At 54.3% G+C, this 20,311-nt stretch overlaps 1 protein-coding gene across 7 annotated transcripts in view; it reads left to right on the forward strand.

The window, feature by feature from the left end:
- The window catches only part of RCC1L (RCC1 like), a 50,967-nt gene extending 34,026 nt beyond the window's left edge, over positions 1 to 16,941 (forward strand). For 6 of the 7 annotated variants that reach the window (XM_085016924.1, XM_085016925.1, XM_085016923.1 and 3 more), the window contains 5 exons: positions 3,440 to 3,621; positions 6,401 to 6,488; positions 7,299 to 7,472; positions 11,145 to 11,230; positions 16,078 to 16,941. In XM_085016924.1, coding sequence (XP_084873050.1) covers positions 3,440 to 3,621; positions 6,401 to 6,488; positions 7,299 to 7,472; positions 11,145 to 11,230; positions 16,078 to 16,155 — 608 coding nt within the window. In that variant the 3' untranslated portion in view covers positions 16,156 to 16,941. Of the gene's footprint in view, positions 1 to 3,439; positions 3,622 to 6,340; positions 6,489 to 7,298; positions 7,473 to 11,144; positions 11,231 to 16,077 lie in introns of all 7 variants that reach the window. The other variant, XM_085016920.1, reaches the window with a different exon arrangement.
- Positions 16,942 to 20,311: the final 3,370 nt, after the last annotated feature.

Raw genomic sequence — 20,311 nt, forward strand, 5'->3', positions numbered from 1 at the left:
TTTAAGACTTCGGCCTTATATATAAATCCCTGCAGTCCTGCCACCAGACACATCATTTTTGTTCCTTGATTCCTGTTTTTTCTCCGTCCTTGTTCATGTATGAACATCTTTTATATGGTAATGATGGCAGAGGTATGATTTTACATGCTTGGTTGGTTGGTTATTGTTTTTTTTTTTTTTTTTTTTTTTTTTTTTGCCACGCCTGCAGCATGGAAAATTCCCGGGCCAAGGATTGAACCCGAGCCACAGCAGCAACCTGGGCCACTGCAGTGACAATGCGGATACTAAACCCACTGTGCCATGAGGGAACCCTTTATATACTTGTTTTATCATTAAGTTTACATGAAACATTTTTCCATTTGGTATAATTTTTAGTTAGTTTTTAATATTTATATGATAACAGAATTGAAACTAGTTTACCATTAGGTAAATCAATAATTTAACCATTTTATCAGGTCATTACTGACTCCTCCTGTTGTCAGGAGACATACTTTTTGGGGGGTTCAGTGACTGTTAGAAAGAGGACATTTGTCGTGTATACATATCTAGCCTTTTCTTTCATTTGGATTATTGCCCTAGGATAAGTTCCCTAGAGTGGGCCAGAGGACTAGAATATTTTTACTGTTTTCAGAATGTGTTGTTAAATTGCTTTCAAAAATTTTACTGGTTTAGGAGTTCCCATTGTGGCTCAGCGGTATCAAACCTGACTAGTATCCATGAGGATGCGGGTTCAATCCCTGGCCTCGCTCAGTGGCTTAAGGATCCAGTCCTTGCCGTGAGCTGTGGGGTAGGTTGCAGACTCGGCTTGGATCTGGTGTTGCTGTGGCTGTGGTGTAGGCCAGCAGCTGCAGCTCCGATTCGACCCCTAGCCTGGGGAACCTCCGTATGCCATGGGTGCAGCCCTAAAAAAAAAAAAAAAATTAGTTTCTACTGCCATCAGCAATGTATAGAAGTACCAGTTTAATCTTAACCACTCTAGTGAGTATTGTCCATTTAAGTGTGCTAATGTAATTACTATGCCAGTTTTTAAAATGTGCATTTCTGTAGTAATTATGAAGTTGAAGCTTGTTTTTATTTTCTGGAATCTTGGTATGGATAACTTAAAAATAGCTTTTTATAGAAAAGAATAAAACGGTTGACAAAACATTCTGACAGCATTGACTAGGAATAAGGTGAAAAGTGAATCCCACTCCCAGGAGATAACCATGGTTAACAGCTTCCAGAAGCTCGCTGTTCCACGCCCCTGCCTCCCCCAGCTCACTGCCCTTACTTGCCAGGCTGAGTCCAGCCCCACAGGCCCTCTGTGGTCCGTTTGGAGCCTGCCCTTCTGTACGCCACGGGGCCTTTGCACATGCTGTTCCTTGGCCTGGAATGCTCTTCTTTGTTCTCCTTTTTATCCTCTAGGCCTCAGCGTGGGGTTGTCCCTTCAGTCAAGGCTCCCTGCCCCCCGACCATTCTGTCTAAAGAAGTTTCTTTTTCTTTCTTTTTTCGGTCTTTTTAGGGCCGCACCCACAGCACATGGAGGTTCCCAGGCTAGGAGTCAAATCAGACCTGCAGCTGCCAGCCTACACCACAGCCACAGCAACACCAGATCTGAGCCACATCTGTGACCTATGCTGTGACTTGTGACAATGCTGGATCCTTAACACCCCCCCCCCACCCCGAGCAAGACCAGGGATGGAACCCGCATCTTCATGGCTATTAGTAGGGTTCTTAACCTGATGAGCCACCACGGGAGCTCCCTAAAGCAGTTTCTATTTCAGTAGCCTAATCCTTTCTTGCATGACCCTTCAACATTTTGAATTGCTTTTAAAAAATCTTTTTTATGTTTGCATTATGGTATATACAAAAGATATGTAGGCTTTGCTTTTGCCTGTTGCCAAGGGGTGCTGCCAGACTGAGCCTGCTTTGGGCCCCTTCGGGGAGGCCTGGTGTGAGCAGGAGTCTGCGTTTCAATGTCCCACCTCAGTCTGCTCCCCAGGGGCTTCCCTCCGTCTAGTGCTGGTGGTAACACTGATCCTGTGGGCAAAGCCCTGCTCACTGTTGACCACACTAGTTTGCCAGTTTCCATTTGTTTTGGGGAGATGGGGTGGGGATTGAGGTGTGATGGGCCCTTAGAGGTTTCCTTTATTTTCCAGCAAACCAAACAGTGCATCAGGAATCGCTTGTTGCAGTATTGGTTTCCCAGTGCATGTGAAAGTTATGTTTGTACTATTCTGTAGTCTCTTAAGCATTCAATAGATTATGTCAAGAAAAAAAATAATGTACATACTTTAATGAAAAAATACTGGGAATTCCTATTGAGTGGGTCAAGGACCTGACATTGTCTCCTGGAAGCTCGCTCAGTAGGTTAAGGATCTGGCATTGCTGCAAGTTGAGGCATAGGTTGCAGATGCAGCTCGGATCGCGTGTGGCTGTGGCTGTGGCCTGCAGTTGTAGCTCTGATTTGACCCCTCGCCTGGGAACTTCTGTATGCTGCAGTTGTGGTCATTAAAAAAAAAAAAAAAAAACCCTCCCCAAAACAAAAACACAGGAGTTCCTGTCATGGCTCAGTGGTTAACGAATCTGACTAGGAACCATGAGGTTGTGGGTTCGATCCCAGGCCTTGCTCAGTGGGTTAAGGATCCAGCATTGCCGTGAGCTGTGGTGTAGGTTGCAGACGCGGCTCGGATCCCGAGTTGCTGTGGCTCTGGTGTAGGCCGGCAGCTACAGCTCCGATTCGACCCCTAGCCTGGGAACCTCCATATGCTGTGGGAGCGGCCCTAGAAAAGGCAAAAAAACAACCCCAAAAAACAACAAAACACAACCACTCCCAAAACAGTTTATTGGAGTTCCCACTGTGGTGCAGTGGATTAAGGGGCTGACTGCAGAGGCTTGGGTGGCTGTGGAGGTGTGGGTTTGGTCCCCAGTCGGCGCAGTGGATCACAGGATCTGGCATTGCTTAAACTGTGACTGCGGCGTAAGTCGCAGCTGTTGCTTTGATTCAGTCTCTGCTCCGGGAGCTTCCATATGCCACGGGTGTGGCCATCAAACCCCAAACTTTATTGCCCCCCAGATGCTAACCATGACTTGACGAAACAGGGTTGCCACAGATCTTCAGTTTGTTAAAACATGCTGCCAGCTGCGCTGCACCATTACTCTGAGGTCTGCCTGTATATGATACGGAAGGTCTGACGGGGTCGTCTTGTGGTGACGTTTCATCTTGAAAAGCTTTCTAATTTGTGTCAGACTTAGAAGATATCCAGGGATTTAAATATGAACAGTTGCTGTGAAGTGTCTTCCTCCTAGCGAGCGGGAGAAGGAAGTTGCGTAGCACGTAGAGGAAGAGACAAGGATTCGGAAATGCTGAAAACGGTGTCTGGCGCACAGTCAGTGCGAGGGTTTGGCAAACGGATCGATGATTAAACCTAAGTCACAGTTTTCCATCGTGTCGTGGCAGGTCTGGGCCACTACAATATCACCAGCGCACCCACCAAGCTGGGTGGAGACCTTGCCGGAGTGAACGTCGTCCAGGTGGCCACGTACGGTGACTGCTGCCTGGCAGTGTCGGCCGATGGCAGCCTTTTCGGCTGGGGCAACTCCGAGTACCTGCAGCTGGCCTCTGTCACGGACTCCACCCAGGTACGAGGTCACCTCAGCCTGGCGCCGGGGGGGTTTGGGAAGGGCATTAAGAACATTGAGAAGAGGTTGCTCAGCAGGCGCGATGTGTCGAGGGCCGTGGGGGCCTCACCGGTGCTGACCTGCCTCCTCAAGGGGCGAGGTCTTGGTGAGCTCATTGGCGCCTGGGAAGAAAGCTTAGGTTCCGAAGCTGTCGCTGGCAATGCTTCGATGAGGCAGTCCCGGTTTAGAGCAGTGTTCTGGGTATGTCTGTGTACCCTGTCTTGTTCTGAAGGGGATGTGAGGCTTTATGTAAGTGCCGGGGGTGTTATCACTGTGCTTTTGGTTGTGGTCTAGCACGTGTGGCCCCAAAGCACACGTCTGAGTGTGCAACTTGATGACACCTATGTGACCCCCCCCCCCCAAATCAGGCAGTAGAGGACCAGCCGCTCTGCCTGTGGCCTCTGCCCATCACAGCCCCTCCTTCTCACTGCAGGGAGCCACCAAAATCCAGTAGAGTAGGATTGTAAACATTTTATTAAGGAAGAGTCCAAACATAAGCACAAAGTAGAGTTCACCGCATAATTAATCTCTGTGTAGCCATCACTCATGTTCAACAGTTACTAACTCATGGCCCGTTCAAAAAAAATAGATAATTTACCATCTTAAACTGTTTGACTTAGTGAGTTTTAGTATATTAACAAGGCTGTGCAACTATCACCACTGTCTAATTCTGGAACTTTTTTTTTTTTTTTTGTCTTTTTTTTTGCTATTTCTTTGGGCTGCTCCCACGGCATATGGAGGTTCCCAGGCTAGGGGTCGAATCGGAGCTGTAGCCACCAGCCTATGCCAGAGCCACAGCAACTCGGGATCCGAGCCGCGTCTGCAACCTACACCACAGCTCACGGCAACGCCGGATCGTTAACCCACTGAGCAAGGGCAGGGACCAAACCCGCAACCTCATGGTTCCTAGTCGGATTCGTTAACCACTGCGCCACGACGGGAACTCCTGGAACATTTTTTTGACCCTCCTCTGCCTCGTACAAAAATCCCCGATACACCGAATGGCCACTTTTATTGCATCTGTAATTCCCTCCTCTTCTCTGTCCTGCATTATTTTGAAGCAAATCCTAGACATCACATCCATAAAAGTTTCAGTAAGTATCTAAATAATAAGGACTTAACATTGACCTTATGACAACATACAGAAAGGTTTTAGATACATATTGATACAGAAATTTGCACAAAGGGATAAAGATCAGCTAATTGGATTAAAAAAATACACTCTATGGTCTGAAACAGTGGCTAGGAGTGGTTGCAGATTTGATTCTGAGCTCTCTAGTAGCCAAAACAAAGATGAAAACACTGTCATTTAAATGATTCATTGTTTCCATTTAGATAAACAGCAAATAAAGTGTTCAGGCCTGAGATCAGTGTCTCCCACTGCTTCCCTGTGGGAGCAGATCCAGGGTCATGTCACTGTTATCTATGCTGTATAACAAATGACGCCAACACCAATGGGTCAGGAATCTAGCCGAGTCTTCCGGCTCTTGAGCGTCAGGCTGGTGCCATCTTGGGGTTCACCTTGAGAGGGCTCTGCCCCCCGGCCCCCTGCAGTGGTTGGCCGCAGGCTGCAGGTCCCCGTGGACTGTTGGACAGGGGCCCGGTTCCTTGCTGACTCTTGGCCAAGCCTTCCCGGTTCCTGCCGTGCAGGCTTCTCCCTGTGCGGCTCACAGCAGTCGGCTGGCTTCAGCCCAGAGAGCGTGTCAGCCAGGTGGAAGTTAATCCTGGCTGTGCCTTCCCCTCACTGCTGCTGGAATTCTCTTCTTCAGAGGCAAGGTCCAGCCCCACACACGAGGGCACAGGTCACCATGGTTCTTCCCGTGGCCCAGGCCATCTCGGCAGTGAGGGCAGTGGTGTGTTCCCAGTGGCTCTCTGCTGGAGCGTCTCAGCCTCTGCCAAGGGCTCTGTGCCCGAGCCCAGCGGGAGAAGGAGCCCTGCGAGCCAGGCGGCAGGGGCCGGGCCAGCGCCATCTAGGAGTGGCAAGCCCCTCCTTCCTTTGGGGTCAGCCTAGAGGTTGTTAGCTTCCAGCTGTCTCCATTTGCAGGCGACCCTGTTGAGATTTGTGGCTGTCATGGAAGCACTCACAATCTAGCTTTCCAAAGTTTTTCCTCAGCAGAGGTGCCAAGACCAAATCCTGCTGGAAAGCTAAGTTGGCCGCACTTCATTCTCCACTCCCTGACCCTCCCACGCCTCACGCTGAGCTGAACAGCATCCTACGTGATCTGGTTCCCCTCTGCCCACCAGCATCTTGTAAATATCCCCCCTCGTCCCCTGCTGCAGCCACTCTGCCCTCGTTTAAACTCAGCGTCCACACCCGGCTCGCTCCCTTCGCACGTGCTGTCTCCCCGGCTTGGGGTTTCCTTCTCTCCTCCTTGGGATTGGGGTCGGGATTTCCTCCTCTCCTCCCTGGCCCACTGCTCCTCCCCACACACGAGGGCAGCTTCCTGACATTCACGCCCAGAGACCCCTGGACTCTCTTGATCGCCTTCAGCGCACATTCACCTTGTGTCCGTTTTGGCTGACAGGTGCCGTCACTAGACGAAACTCTAGAGCAGGACTGGGTGCCCTCCTCCCCCTCGTGTTCCCAGCACCCGCTTTGATGCCTAGAACGTGTGTGCCGTTCAGGAGGGATTTGTGGAGAGGGAATGCACTGGACTCATCTGCTCTGTTTGTGCCACAGGACGGTTGGAGTTCTCGCTGGTCTGTCTTCCTAACAGTGTGGCCCCTTCCTTTGATTCAGGTGAACGTGCCCCGGCGCCTGCCCTTCTCGGGGGTGGGGCAGGTGAAGCAGGCCGCGTGTGGGGGCACTGGCTGTGCTGTGTTAAATGGTGAGCCCCTCCGGCAAGGCAGCCCTTGGGCAGCTGTGGGTGGCTGGAGGAGGAAGGGTGGGTGTCTGCTGGATTCCCAGGCTGCAGCCTCAGCGGCGGTGGGAAGATGCAGTTAGGTGGAGTCCAGTTCATAGCGGGTGAGGGCAACGTGCTTGACGGACAGCGAGCCAGCCCGGAGCTCAGCCCTCCTGTCGCAGACCCCGGGAGCAGAGCACCGTCTGCTTTCTCCCCTCTGTTAGCCTGGCCTGAGACTCCAGCCCTGCCTTCTCCAGTGCGGCTGTGCCAGGAAACCGCAGGCCGCCAGGAGAACAGTCTTAGGGTTCAGCCGCCGAGATCCGTGTCCCTGGGATTAAACGTTGGGCACACGGCTGAGTATCCCCTTTTTTATAACCTGAACATCACAGTTAGCTTTAGAGTCTGGCCAGCAGTTGCGTATGTACTTGGCTTGGTCTTCTGAGCCGTGTGAGACGGAGAGCTGCTGGGGAAAACTGCCCGTCTGAGGCTCTCCTGGGTTCACGAGGAGGTGGTGGCAGATGAACGGGCTGGTCCGTCCAGTACCCTCAAGAGGTGGGACGTTTGTCCGCTGGGATTGGTTAGTCGGCTAGACGTACGCCACAAGCAAGAATTTGAAAGAGGAGCAAAGAAACATTATTTTAAATTAAACCTCTGTCAGCATGCTGTGGCCAAGCAAGAAGGAAAGAAACAGTCTGTGTGGCTGTCGTGCGTCTCGGCGGTGCGCTTTGAATTTCTGGGGGGTGGGAGGGCTGCACTCTGGCTGCCCCCCTGACCGCTGTGCTCGCTGTAACGCAGGAGAAGGACATGTTTTCGTCTGGGGCTACGGAATTCTTGGGAAAGGACCAAACCTGGTGGAAACTGCTCTTCCAGAAATGATCCCACCCACACTCTTTGGGTTGACGGAGCTCAACCCCGAAGTCCGCGTTTCCCGAATTCGCTGTGGACTCAGCCACTTCGCCGCCCTGACCGGTGAGTGACCCAGCCTGTGCGCCCCAGAGCTGAAACCCGTGGGCCGCGCTCTGCTTCTGTCGGGCCAGCGGCGGGGCGCCCTTGTGGGGACAATTGAAGAGGCAGCTAGGGCAGCAGTTGTTTGGTTTGAGGTTGTATCATATGTGTCGTCTCTTCATCCCTGAGGTTTGTTTTTGGTTCATCGGGTTTGTGGTCAGGCTAACGTCACAGTGGCTCTTCTTGAGGGGACAGTCGGTGGTGGGAGAGGGGACCCTCCAGGAGGCAGGGGTGCTGGGGAAGCCAGCGGTTGGGCACGGCCGCGGGGGGTGGTGCTTAATCCCGGTCCCGGCCCAGCCCAGCCCTCCAGCCGGGAACGTGGGCGGCCAGAGGCGCGTTTGTGAGACCGTCCTGCAGCCGGGGCGGGTGTGCGTGTGGGGGTGTGGGTCTGCCTGGTTTCTCCAGGGTGCGGGTCAGAGAGTGATCAGAGAGGAGGCCGCGCAGAGGCCTGTTCAGAGGTCTGCGCATCACAAGGCTGCGCAGCATCTGGTCGCCTGCGCCTGCGATTCCGTCTGTCGTCCACCACCGTGGCCGCCGGCTCAGTGCGCTGCTCTTGAGTTGACTTGAATAGTGAGACGGAACTAAAGTAATGTCCTTTTGTGAGTCTCAGGTAGATTTGCTATTTCCCTGTGATTTAAAGATCTTTTCCTCTCATGGCAAGTAACTGCTTTTTATTTATTTATTTTTTTGTCTTTTTGCTATTTCTTTGGGCCGCTCCCGCGGCATATGGAGGTTCCCAGGCTAGGGGTCCAATTGGAGCTGTAGCCAACGGCCTACGCCAGAGCCACAGCAACGCGGGATCTGAGCCGTGTCTGCAACCTACACCACAGCTCCCAGCAACGCCAGATCGTTAACCCACTGAGCAAGGGCAGGGACCGAACCCGCAACCTCATGGTTCCTAGTCGGATTCGTTAACCACTACGCCACGACAGGAACTCCTGCTTTTTAAACACCTGGGCTGGGACAGTGCATTCGGTTCGGCCTCGTGCTCATGTGAGGTCCGTTCCACCGTTGGCACCTGAGGCCTCACCACCACCCAGTCACCGTCTGCTTTTCACATCTGGGGGCTTCTGACGGCAGCCACTGCGGCGGTGGAGGGTGGCGTTCTGTGTGCTGAGGGACCGAGTGGTGCGGTGATCACTGGGCTGAGGACCCCCCATCACCCCTCACGCAGGCCCAGCCTCTTCATCTGCAAATGCGTCTGGGTCGAGGGAGCTTTTTTAAATTTTTTTTATTAGTTGATTTCCTTTCAGTTTCTGTTGACAGCAAAGTGACCCAGTTATAGACGTATATATATTCTTTTTTTCCTGATATTTTCCATCATATTCCATCACAAGTGATGGGATACAGTTCCCTGTGCTGTACAGCAGGACCTCATTGCTTACCCACTCCAAATGCAATAGTTTGCATCTGCTAACCTCAAACTCCCAGCCATCCCACTCCTTCCCTCTTGGCGGCCACAAATCTGTTGTTTATGTCCATGAGTTTGTTTTGGTTCTGTAGATAGGTTCATTTGTGCCATATTTTAGATTCTAGACATAAGTGGTATCATATGGTATTTTTCTGACTGCACTTAGTATGAGAATCTCTAGTTCCATGCATGTTGCTGCAAATGGCCTTGTTTTGTTCTTTTTTTATGGCTGAGTAGTATTCCATTATGTATACATACCACATCTTCTTAACACATTCATCTGTTGTTGGACATTTAGGTTGTTTCCATGTCTTGGCTAATGTGAATAATGCTGCAGTGAACATAGGGGTGCATGGATCTTTTTGAGTGGAAGTTTTGTCTGGATGTATGCCCAGGAGTGGGATTGTTGGATCACATGGTAGTTCTGTTTAGTTTTCTGAGGAACCTCCACACTGATCTCCATAGTGGTTGTACAATTTACATTCCCACCAACAGTGCAGGGGGGTTCCCTTTTCTCCTCTTCAGTATTTGTTATTTGTAGACTTACTAATGATGGCCATTTGACTGGTGTGAAGTGGTACCTCATTTAAGTTTTGATTTGCATTTCTCTAATTAGTGATGTTGAGCATTTTTTCATGGGTCTGTTGGCCTGTTGTATGTCGTCTTTAGAGAAATGTCTGTTTAGGTCTTTTGCCCATTTTTCAGTTGGGTTTTTTTTTTTGTTGGTTTTTTTTTTTTGCTGTTGAGGTGTATGAATTGTTTATTTTGGAGGTTAAGCCCTTGTTGGTTGCATCATTTGCAACTATTTTCTACCATTCCAAAGGTTGTCCTTTTTTAATTTTTTCCTTTGCTGTGGAAAAGCTTGTCAGTTTGGTTAGGTCCCATGGGTTTATTTTTGTTTTTATTTGCGTTGCCTTGGGAGACTGACCTAAGAAAACATTTGTATGGTTGATGTCAGAGAATGTTTTGCTTATGCCAAGTGAGCGTTTTAAAGCTACTTTGGTGTAGCCCATAATAGTCAGTGTGGGCGCATTGCTGGAGGTAACAGTTACCTATTTCCAGACTGTTTGAAGGCTTAAATTGGGTGCAAAACACATATTTGGAGATCCATATAGATAGAGTCCCTTGTTTGCTGTCATGCTGTGTGGCACGTGTGTGGCCACGCAGAAATGAATCCCCACCTAGACTTCTCCCAAGACTCACCAGCCGGCTCCCGGGTAGAAAGAGCCTCGGAGCCTGGGTCTCTGCCCTGCCTGTGGGCCTAATGTTTGCCTGGGGCCAGCTTGGAATTGGTTGGTTGACCCTGAGCAGATCTGCTTACAGGTTAGGGAGCCACAGCCAAACTCTGCTACTAAACTCCTAACGTCTGAGGTTGAAAGACCCAGGGCAGTGGTCAGACCAGAGGGCCCTGACAGCTCGTCCCCAGAGGATTCGCTCCCTGATGACCTGGTGATTTTGAGTCCTGCTTTCTCTGGGTCTTCTACTTCCCACGACCACAGCCTTTTGCCAAGTGGGGGCTGGCGAATGGGGCCTCTGGGCCGCGGGTACTCCAGGCTGGTTTGGACGGAATTCCAGCCTGAGGGCCCTGCCCAGTCCGGGGGTCCATCCCGGAGGCTGGTCGTCCCAGAGCCCTGTCCAGATTCCGTCTCTGGCCTGTCCCTTTCCTTCATGCATTTTTTACAGAAGCTGAAAATGTATGTTTTGCTCTTTGACTCGCTCCAGCCCCATGAGGCCGGGAACATGCATGTCAGTCCCAGCCCCCAGCACACGGACGTAGAGCCGGCCCCCGGAGGCGCCCCCGTCACGGCGCATCCCGCCGTGTGCTCCCGAGATGTGGAGCCCCAGACACGCAATGACACATTGTCCTACTTCTCAGGAGTCAGGATTTGTGGGACAGGGTTGACAGGACATAATTGGTCCACGGAGGGTGTTGAGGGCCGAGCAGAGGCGGGTGTGGGCAGGAGCCCCTGGGCCTGCCTCCGGGTGTGTGCTCATCTCCCCCGAGAAGGACACAGCAGGACTCTGGGCTGGGACATATTTTTGCCGTGAGGAGGGCACTGGCTACCTATCCCTTCAAAAGAAGGCATTAATGCCTGGTAGAAACTCAAGTTTGACATTCATCTTTTTGTACCTGATTCTGGAAAGCCTATTCTTGTGACCCTCCTTCTTGGAGAGGTGCTCTTGGCCTTGGCCCCAACTCAGCTCCTGTTGTCCTTTCCTTGCAGACAGAGGAGAGCTGTTTGTGTGGGGGAAGAACATCCGAGGGTGCCTGGGAATCGGTCGTCTGGAGGACCAGTACTTCCCGTGGAGGGTAAGGCTGCGCTCGGCGGGGTGGGGGGTGCGTGTCCACAGCGCCGCGGGCCAGCAGGGGTCCCTGCCTCCAGGCCCGGGTGCCAGTCAGATGCCTCCAGCCGCTGGCACCGGGGAGCCTCCGGGAGGGGCGAGCCACAGGCCGGGTCCTGTGAGGCTCTGAGAGCAGGAGAAGGTTGTTTTCAGAGGCCTGCGGAGGGGAATGTTGTGCAGCGCCTTTCAGAGAAAGCAGGATGGTTCGTATTTAGACGGCCTTGCCACGGCCACCAGAGTGAAAACAGAAAGGTCCTTCTTATGGGGAGGGTGGACTTGTTCAAAAAAGGCTCATTTCACAATGGAAGGGGAAGGAAGAGTCCTTCTAAAGTTGTAGTTTATCTTTGTTAAGTCCATTCTTTACGTTCTTCTTCTTTAAAAAAAGGCTGTTTTTTTGAATATAGAACATATGGCCGTGGTACAAAATGCATGGGGAGAAATGGGTCTCCCAGCTCTCGGCCTAGAGGCAGCCAGCAGTGCGGGGTTCGTGTGTTGCCGTCCATCCAGAGAGGCCGGGAGGAGGCGGGGGCCTGTGCGCGGGCGTGTGCCTGTCTCCTTTGAAGATTTCAATGGTGTGTTTTGAAGTTCTGTAAAGCATTTTTTAGAGACATATGCAAAAATGCAAGAGAAATGGGTAAGTTTTAAACAAACAGGGAAATTTGTTGGTCAGAATTCCTCAGAAAACGTTTCGAGGCGTCTTCGTATTTTAGGGGCTGTTCCCCTTCCCTCCCCTGGGCTGCCGGCTTCCCGGCTCCTGGATAAAAGTGGTCACTTCTTCTCTAAGAGAACAGGTCGAAAGGGAGACGAACCTTCTTAGGAAAAAATCACTGCACCCCTGCGTTGTCCCCAGTCTGGTCAGTGCTGACCTGCTTGTGCCCTGGGCCTGGAGCCCCCGGCGTGGGAGGAAAGGCAGGCAGGCAGTGTGGGGAACGTGAACAGGAGCAGCTCGGGTCCCGCTTCTCCTGGGAACACCTCTGTGGCCTCTCTCCAGCCCCATCCAGGGGACTTCGGAGGGGGGAGCTCGGGAAACAGGCAGGCACCTGGGTTGTGGATAATGACCGTGGTGACGAGGGGCTCCTTCGTGCCTGCATTTCCGCTGCAGTAGAGCAGAGATCAACCGTGAATTACGGTTTGCAATGGGGTGGGGCTTGCCTGGGGCGAGCCTGGCCTCTGGGGTGGAGCAGCAGGTCCGGGGGGTGTGGAGGGGGACGCCCTTGGACTAAAGGCTGGACCTGCGGTGCTGACTTCTTTGCCAAGCGTCCCTCTGGAACGTGGTTCCCGGCCTCTGTGCCCTCATGTTCCTGCGATGGCTGCTTTCTTGCCACACCGCTGTCTGGAGCCCTCGGTGTCTGCAGCTCCTGGTCTCCTGTCACCTTTCGGTCGGGGTTGGGAGGACGCGGTGTGGGAGAGGGCCTGGGAGCATGGCGCTGAGGTCCCTCTCCTGCCCTTTCATGCAGCTTGAAGATGCAAGGCTGGGGCTCGGGGAGAGCGGTGGTGGCAAGACCCAGGTTTTTGATCCCCTAGACTGGATTCCTTAAAGGTTAGATTAAGGAAGCTGAACCTTTTTTCAGTCCATTCTGTGTCTCACTTAAAGAGTATAGGTGACTTTTATTCCTTAAAAAACTGTATTTTCTTATTCATCTTCATTATGGGGTATGTTACAGCATTTAAAAAGTATCCCAGGAAAGAAGAATAAAACCTTACTTGTAGCTCTGATAGTTGTTCTAACCAGTTATTCTTTTTTTTTCCTTTTTCTTTTTTTTTTTTTTTTTTTTGTCTTTTTAGGGCCCCACTCACGGCCTATGGAGGTTCCCAGGCTAGAGGTCACATTGGAGCTACAGCTGCCGGCCTACACCACAGCAACGTGGGATCCGAGCCGCGTCTGTGACCTACCCCTTAGTACATGGCAATGCTGGATCTTCAACCCACTGGGTGAGGCCAGGGATCGAACCCCCGTCCTCATGGATACGAGCCGGGTTCGTTTCCACTGAGCCGTGACGGGAACTCCTAACTCATTGTTATTAGACTTACAGAGGCTGGGCTTTTCTGCTGGGTTGTAGGCCCAGGAGGTGATGTTTAGACCACGCCTCCTTCTGGAAGCTTCCCGGGATGTCTTCCTGCTCCATCCACGCTCATGCTCAGAGAGGTTTGCTGATTTCAAGGTCCCACACCTAGTAAGAAGCAGGGCCAAGATTCGGGCTTAGACGATGCTCTTGTCACCATGTGCCCCCTCCTCTGCGAGGGCCTGCCTCCCTGGTGATGGAGAGGAGGGTGTGGGCAGAGGGGGACCCTCTGCCCGGTGGCACCCACAGGCCTGGGCACGGGCTGCTCAGGGGAGCTTTCGAGGGCCCGCAACCCCTTCACCCCCACACCCTGCCCGGCCCGTGCACTCACTTTTCCAGAGGCGGATATGGCAGCCGCCGCCAGCGCCTTGTAGCATCTCTATCCTCAGAACCACCCAGGATGTGGTTCAGGCGTCCAAGCCACTGGGCTGCCTCTTAGCCACTCCGTGGGCTGGGCTGCGACGCGAACGTGGGACTCCGTGTGTGGACTCTGCTCCTCTGGTTGGGCCTGGGTCAGGTCGGGCTGGGGATCTTGTGACTTCTGGGCCTCTTGCTTAGACAGCGATCTGGAGGGCCTTGGCCCTCAGCGGTTCCGACGCCCCAGGAGCGGGTGTGCCGTGGGGGGCTCGGCATGCAGCAGAGTAGGGGACGCGGCGAGTCGGTGGCCTGGTCACAGCTGGCCCAGTGCTCCTCCTCAGCCTTCCTCTGTCCTTCCCCTGGTGGGCGTGTTTCAGGAGCTTGTCCTTGTGCAGAGATGTCCCCACGCTGATTCAGCTCCCTTTTCAGTCACTCGGGCCAAGTATGGTTCCGTTTGTGGAACTGTTTGCCTTTGCAGTAATAACGTGAGTCAACTGGTTGAGAATAGAAACCCCTTTTCACCTTGACGAGGACAAAACTAAAAGGGAGCCGGGGGCAGCCTTCTCTTGGACTCAGGTCAGAGGCTGAGGCTGAGGGTGGGCTCGCCAGGGGGAGCTGGGGCCTCGGCAGCCGCCTGCCGCTCCCCAGAGAGGCCGCTGGGACCACGGGGTCCCCTCTGCTGGGGGCCCTAAGGGCCCAGCCCTTGGGGAGCAAGGACAGAGGGGCCGAAGGGCAGCCCTCGGCCGCGGGGTGGGGGCGCGGGGCGCGGCGGTCTCCCGGGGAAGGGGCGCGGGCGGTTGCTGGGCGCTGAGCCGCCGGGCCCCGGGCAGCACGTTTTCCTCTGCGTCCAGGGCCAGCCTGGCGCGCCTTCTGCCGCTCCGGGCCCTTGCGGCGAGCTGGGGGCGCCGCTGCGTGTTTGCTCAGCCATCTCGGTGACAGGTTGTGTGAGAGGCGTTTGTTTGAAGAGGCGTCAGGAGCGCGGCTTGGTTCGCATCCGCTGCCTCGTGGCCAGGAGCCCTTAATGGGCCGGTCTCCCAGCGGCCGCGCTGCTCCTCCGGGCTCTTAGGCCAGGCCATCTGGACGCGGCCTTGCCCCTCTTCCGCTCAAGTACACTCCGCAGGCTGTCACGTGGCCCCTCGGAGTGTGGCCCCTCAGAGGGATGGCAGGATTCGGATCCGGTCCGCGGGGCAGCACCGGCGTCCTGGCGGCGGCTCTGTCTTAGGACTCGCCCCCCGAGAAGACGCTCCGCACACCCCGGCCTTCTGCACCCAGACTCTGGAGAGACAAGAAAGTAGTTAAAAGTCGTTTCCAGTTCAGGGGGAGCGTGGGCAGCGGGGCAGCTGATGACAGGGGTGGTGTCCAAGGTGTTTAACACCTTTTTTGTTCCTTTTTACAGAATGTCATTGTGTGTGTGTGTGTGTGTGTGTTGTCTTTTTAGGGCCGTACCCGTGGCACGTGGAGGTACCCAGGCTAGGGGTCCAATGGGAGCTACAGCTGCCGGCCTGCACCACAGCCACAGCAGTGTGGCGTCCGAGGCACGTCTGCGACCTACGCCACAGCCCATGGCAACGCCGGATCCCCGACCCACCAAGTAAGGTCACGGATGCTAGTCAGGTCCGTTAACCACTGAGCCACGACGGGAACTCCAGAATGTCATTTTATAGCCATGCGACTATCCCCTATTCAAAGCCCTAATAGTAATTTAACGCTAACAGTGCAACAACAGGAGAAAGCAGTGTCTCTCTCCTGAAGACCTGGGTGGCTCTGTGGACCCGCAGCAGCTGGGGGCACCATGGAGCTGGGCAGTGTGTGTGTCTGTCTGTCTCCAAGGCCTGACTCTGGGACAGGGAGAGTCACCTGAAAGGCCACTCGGCTGAGCCATACAAGGCCGTCTGCCTGTCGCTTGGGAGGTGGGGCCCGCCCGTGACCAAGTGGCAGTGTGGGTGGCAGTGACGGCAGGGCTGCCAGCCAGGCCTCTAGCATCTTCTGAGATGCAGTAAATGCCCCCCTTGAGGGCGCACGGGTAGCACTGGCCTGCGTAAAGCGGGTGAGGACACAGGGCCGGGGGCCTCCTTCCCCAAGGGGATCCCAAAGGCAGGACGGGTCAGAGTGCCATGCAGGTGCCTGCCAGACAAGGCCCCGGAGCAGCTGGCCCGGGCACAGTGCTGACCTCTGGGAGTCAGACTGGGAGAGGAGCAGCCTCTGTGGGACATGCACGTCCAGGGACAGTGCACCAGGTTGTGCCTGTGCCCAGAGCGCCTTGTGCTGTGTCCTGTTTCCTGGGTGGGGAGCTGGGACAGCCCCTCTGCGGACCTGCCGGGTGGGTGCAAGCCCCCCATTACCCAAGGGCAGGGCAGGCCGCCTTCCCTCACGGTGTGCTGGGTCTTGTTTTCAGGTGACGATGCCCGGGGAGCCCGTGGACGTGGCGTGTGGTGTGGATCACATGGTGACTCTGGCCAAGTCATTCGTCTGAGCCGCCTCTCTGACCCGCTTGAGCCCAGCCCCGGCCTCAGGACCACTGGGACAGTTCAGCAGAGGCGGCTGCGGGGCCCCATGCAGCGTGCGCGCTCTCCTGCTGCCTGTCGCAGGAGGGGTGGCCGCACTGCACTCGGGATGCTCACCTTGGCTCCTCGTAGGGACTGCACAACGGTTTCTGGTGCTACATCTGGTCTGAGAAAAAGCTTACCTTTCGCAGCAGGCCACGTTCCTGCCTCTTAAAAGGTGCCTGGCAGAGTGTAGCGCTCAGGAGAGCTTCTGTTGCCCTGGGCACGGCGGGGCTCTCGCTGGAGTCTGGGCAGTTGTGCGAGGGTATCGGTGCGAGCCCCAGCCTGACGCAGGGGGCGGTGGGCTTGGGCTGGGGGCTTTCCTGGAGGCCCTCGTCCGCTCAGCTGTTTCCACTCAGCTGCCCCCACCTGCTCGCTGCTGGGACACCCCTTCATTGCACTGGGGTTCTTCCTGGAAATGCCAGTGGGCACCAGCCCAGGATCCTGCGGGCCCATGGCTGCCCCAACTTTGTAGCCATCCTTCCTGCCTGGCTTAGATGTGAGAAGCCGCCTGGGGAAGGAGATGGAGCCCAAGTTACTGGGGGCCGAGGGCTCTGAACACATCCTGCCAAAGCCTGGCTGGAGCGCCAGCTTTGGAGGAGAAAGATTCAGAAATGGTGAAAAACCCCTGGGTACCGTAACCTTGTCTTTTTCTTTAAAAACATCTTTTAAAAATCTCTTTTGGAATAAAGTCTATTTTTCTTTTTGCCTTTTCATTTTCAAGAACTGGAGGTCTTTTTATTTTACCTGATCATTTAGAGATGAGCTTTCAAAAAACCAAGGCTTTTGGGCAAGAGGCAACTGGAAGCCAGTGAAAAATACTTTCGAAAACAGTCCTGCTTGAGAACTTTTCTGAACAGTCTGTTCGCACAGCGCACCTGGAAGAACACGAGGCCGAAGAGCAGGTGATCCTGTGGAAACCAGGACCTTGCTGGTGGTCTGTCCTCATCCCCTGCCTTTTCTTCCTTCGTGCCACCCACACTTACTGTGGTGCTGCTCTGAGCAGGCCCGGACTGCTGCTCACATTGGACCCCGTGCGGACGAGATATCCCCACAGGCAGGTCTCATGCGTATATATTCAAGGAGGCAAAACGGAGTTCCACTGTGGCTCAGCAGTAAGGAACCCTGCTGGTACCCATGAGGACACAGGCTTGACCCCTGCGGCTGGGACGCAGGCCAGCAGCTGCAGCTCTGATTCAACCCCTGGCCTGGGACCCTCCATAGGCCACAAGTGCGGCCCTCAAAAGACATTAAATTAAAAAAAAAAAAAAAAAAGGCAAGACAGGCCATCCGCAAGCAAAGTACCTCAGATAGTTGGGTGGGCTGTGGGGAAAAAGGCGCGGGGACAGGCGACGCCAGGAGGGTGGTTTAAAGTGGAACAGCCACCGAGCAGACGTCTTCGCTGTGCCCTTGGGCCACGGGAACCGGCTTGGTCGTGTCTGGGGCAGTGGCCCTGGGACCCCTGGCCTGGGTTCGTGCCCTCCCAGCTCTGGGAGGGGACCCAGTTCTTGTGTTTACTACGGCAGCCTTGCTATACACTCGAAATGGAAAACCACCCGTCGCTCTTCCTGAAGCCCCCAGCTGGGCTGAGGGCCACGTCACCCCGCGATGGAAAAGAGTAACCCGCCCTCCGTGAGATACACGCCCGAGCGCCCGTGCTGACTGCCAGGCTCTGGCAGTGCAGCCGGTTAAGGATCCGGTGTGGTCACGGCAGGGGCTTGGGTCACTGCTGGGGTGAGGGTTTGAGCCCTGGCCCAGGGACGTGCATGTGTTGCAGCTGCAGTCAAAAGGAGAAAAGCACACTCTGCCTTTCAGAGGCCGATGCCCCTGAAGGGCAGGCCGCGGCCCCCAGGGGTGCTCAGATGATAGGGGGGGATGGAGGGTCTCTGCAAAGGGGGGTGCTCCGTAGCCTCCCCTCAAGTGGCGACCAAGATTCAGATTCAGTAGCTGCCTCCAGCTCAGACACAGCGACAGAATATGTTAGGGGGTGGCCTCGGATTTGTCTTAAAGTCCAGTGTCACCCGTGGGGTCTGGTCTGCCCCCGACACGACTATGGCCTTCGTGGGGAGCGGGGTTCCTGGCATCTGGGGGTCCTTCCTACGGCTGTCCTCTCTGTGTCCTTTCTCAGCTCTCGTCCCCGTGTCCCCAGCCTCTACTGGCATTTAACAGACAGGCCTTCTAAGCCGTCGGCTCGGCTGCTGTGCTGCCTCCTGGTCCTGCGAAGAGTCGGCGTCTGCGGCCTGCGAGCCCCTCTCACCTCATCAGCCAGCAGGTGGCGACGCCCTGAAGGAAGCAAGTGGCCCCGGGCCAGCTCCCACTCGAGGGCCCCGTGCACCCAGACCGCCCATTCGTGTACCTGGGGCCAGCGCGGAGCCCGCGGGCAGCGTAGGGGTTCCACCACCGTCCCCGCGGTGGACAGTTTTGCTTCCCAGGCGCTGGGGTCTCCGCGTCCGCCCGAGCCCCGGGCAGCCCACGCCCCACGCAGCTCTCGGCGCAAAGCCTTGCTCGGCCAAAAGCCACTCCTGGCCGTCAGCCCTGAGCCACTCAGGATCCTGTCCCAGCCACGCCTGGCCCTGGAATATGTGGTCGGCCTCTATTTCCACGATTTTGGAAACACTTGTTATGCACTTACTGTGTTCTGTGTGACAGATGCTCAGAACCACGCAGTCGAGACAGTGCTGACTTGGCACAGCAGGTGACGTTCTGGCTGAGTGCCCGGCAGACGGTGCCCTGCTGACCTGGCACAGAGCGCAAGCTCGGCGGTTCTCCTGCTGGGCGCCCCATCTCAGCGCCTCCTGACCAGCAACGAGAGCGACTCAACCCATCCTGAGGGCCCGTCTTTCTGCAGTCGCTGTATTAGCTGATCGGCTGCCTTGGCCTAACCATGTGGTGTGACGTACAGACAGAGCCTCTGAGATGGCCTTGGGGCAGCACTCAGCACGGGCCTGGCTCTGCAAGGCAGCCATTGCCCCAGCACCCGCCCAGTGCCAGGACTGTCCCCCAGGGACGTATCCCCTCCCCCCAAAACTGCACACCTGCCTTTCTCCCAGGATGCAGTACCCAGCTACCCTCACAGCAATGCCAGAACCAAGTCTGTGACCTTACACCACAGCTCATGACAACGCTGCATTCTTAACCCACTGAGAGAGGCCAGGGATAGAACCTGCGTCCTCATGGATGCTAGTCAGATTTGTTTCCGCTGAGCCATGACAGGAACTCCAATACCCCAAATTTAAAAGCAGCTCATACAACTCCCTCTAAAAATCAAAAAATGAGCAGAAGAACTAAACAGACATTTCTCCAAAGAAGACATATAGATAGCCAACAGGAACATGAAAAGATGCTCAGCATCGCTAATGACTAGAGAAATACAAATCCAACCCAGTGAGGCATCACTTTACCTCAGTCATTCGGCCATCATCCCAAAAGCCCCCAAATAACACCTGCTGCAGAGGGTGTGGAGAAAAGGGGACCCTCCCACACTGTTGGTGGGAATGTAAATTGGGGCAGCCACCATGGAAAACAGTCTGGAGGTTCCTTAAAACACTAAAATAGAACTAGAACTACCCATATGATCTCGCAATTCCACTCCTGGGGACCTATCCAGCAACAAAAATACTAATTTGAGAAGATACATGCACCCCAATGTTCATAGCATTATAGCCAAGACATGAAAATAACCCAAGTGCCCAACAACAGATGGTTGTTTTTCAGAAGATATGGTATAAACACACACACACACACACACACACACAGAGGAATATTACTCTGCCATAAAAAAGAATGAACCACTGCCAACTGCAGTAACAAGGATGGACCTAGAGATTATCGGACTAAGTGAAGTATGAGGCAAATATGATACCACTTATACGCAGAGTGTAAAAAATAGCACAAGTGAATCTATACACAAAACAGACTCACAGACAGAAGACAAACTTATGGTTACCAAAGGGCAAAGAGAGGAGGGAGGGTAAGTCAGGAGTATGAGATGAACAGATACAAATACTACACATAAAATAGCTAAGCGACCAGGATTCACTGCATAGCATAGAATTATTTTCACTACGTTACAATGACCTAGGACGG

The sequence above is a fragment of the Sus scrofa genome, chromosome 3 (genome assembly GCF_054392235.1).
Source record: "Sus scrofa isolate SSC_HxYL_T2T_F1_AM1 chromosome 3, Sscrofa_HxYL_maternal_Yorkshire_Landrace_v2.0, whole genome shotgun sequence".
In the NCBI taxonomy this organism is placed as follows: Eukaryota; Metazoa; Chordata; class Mammalia; order Artiodactyla; family Suidae; genus Sus; species Sus scrofa.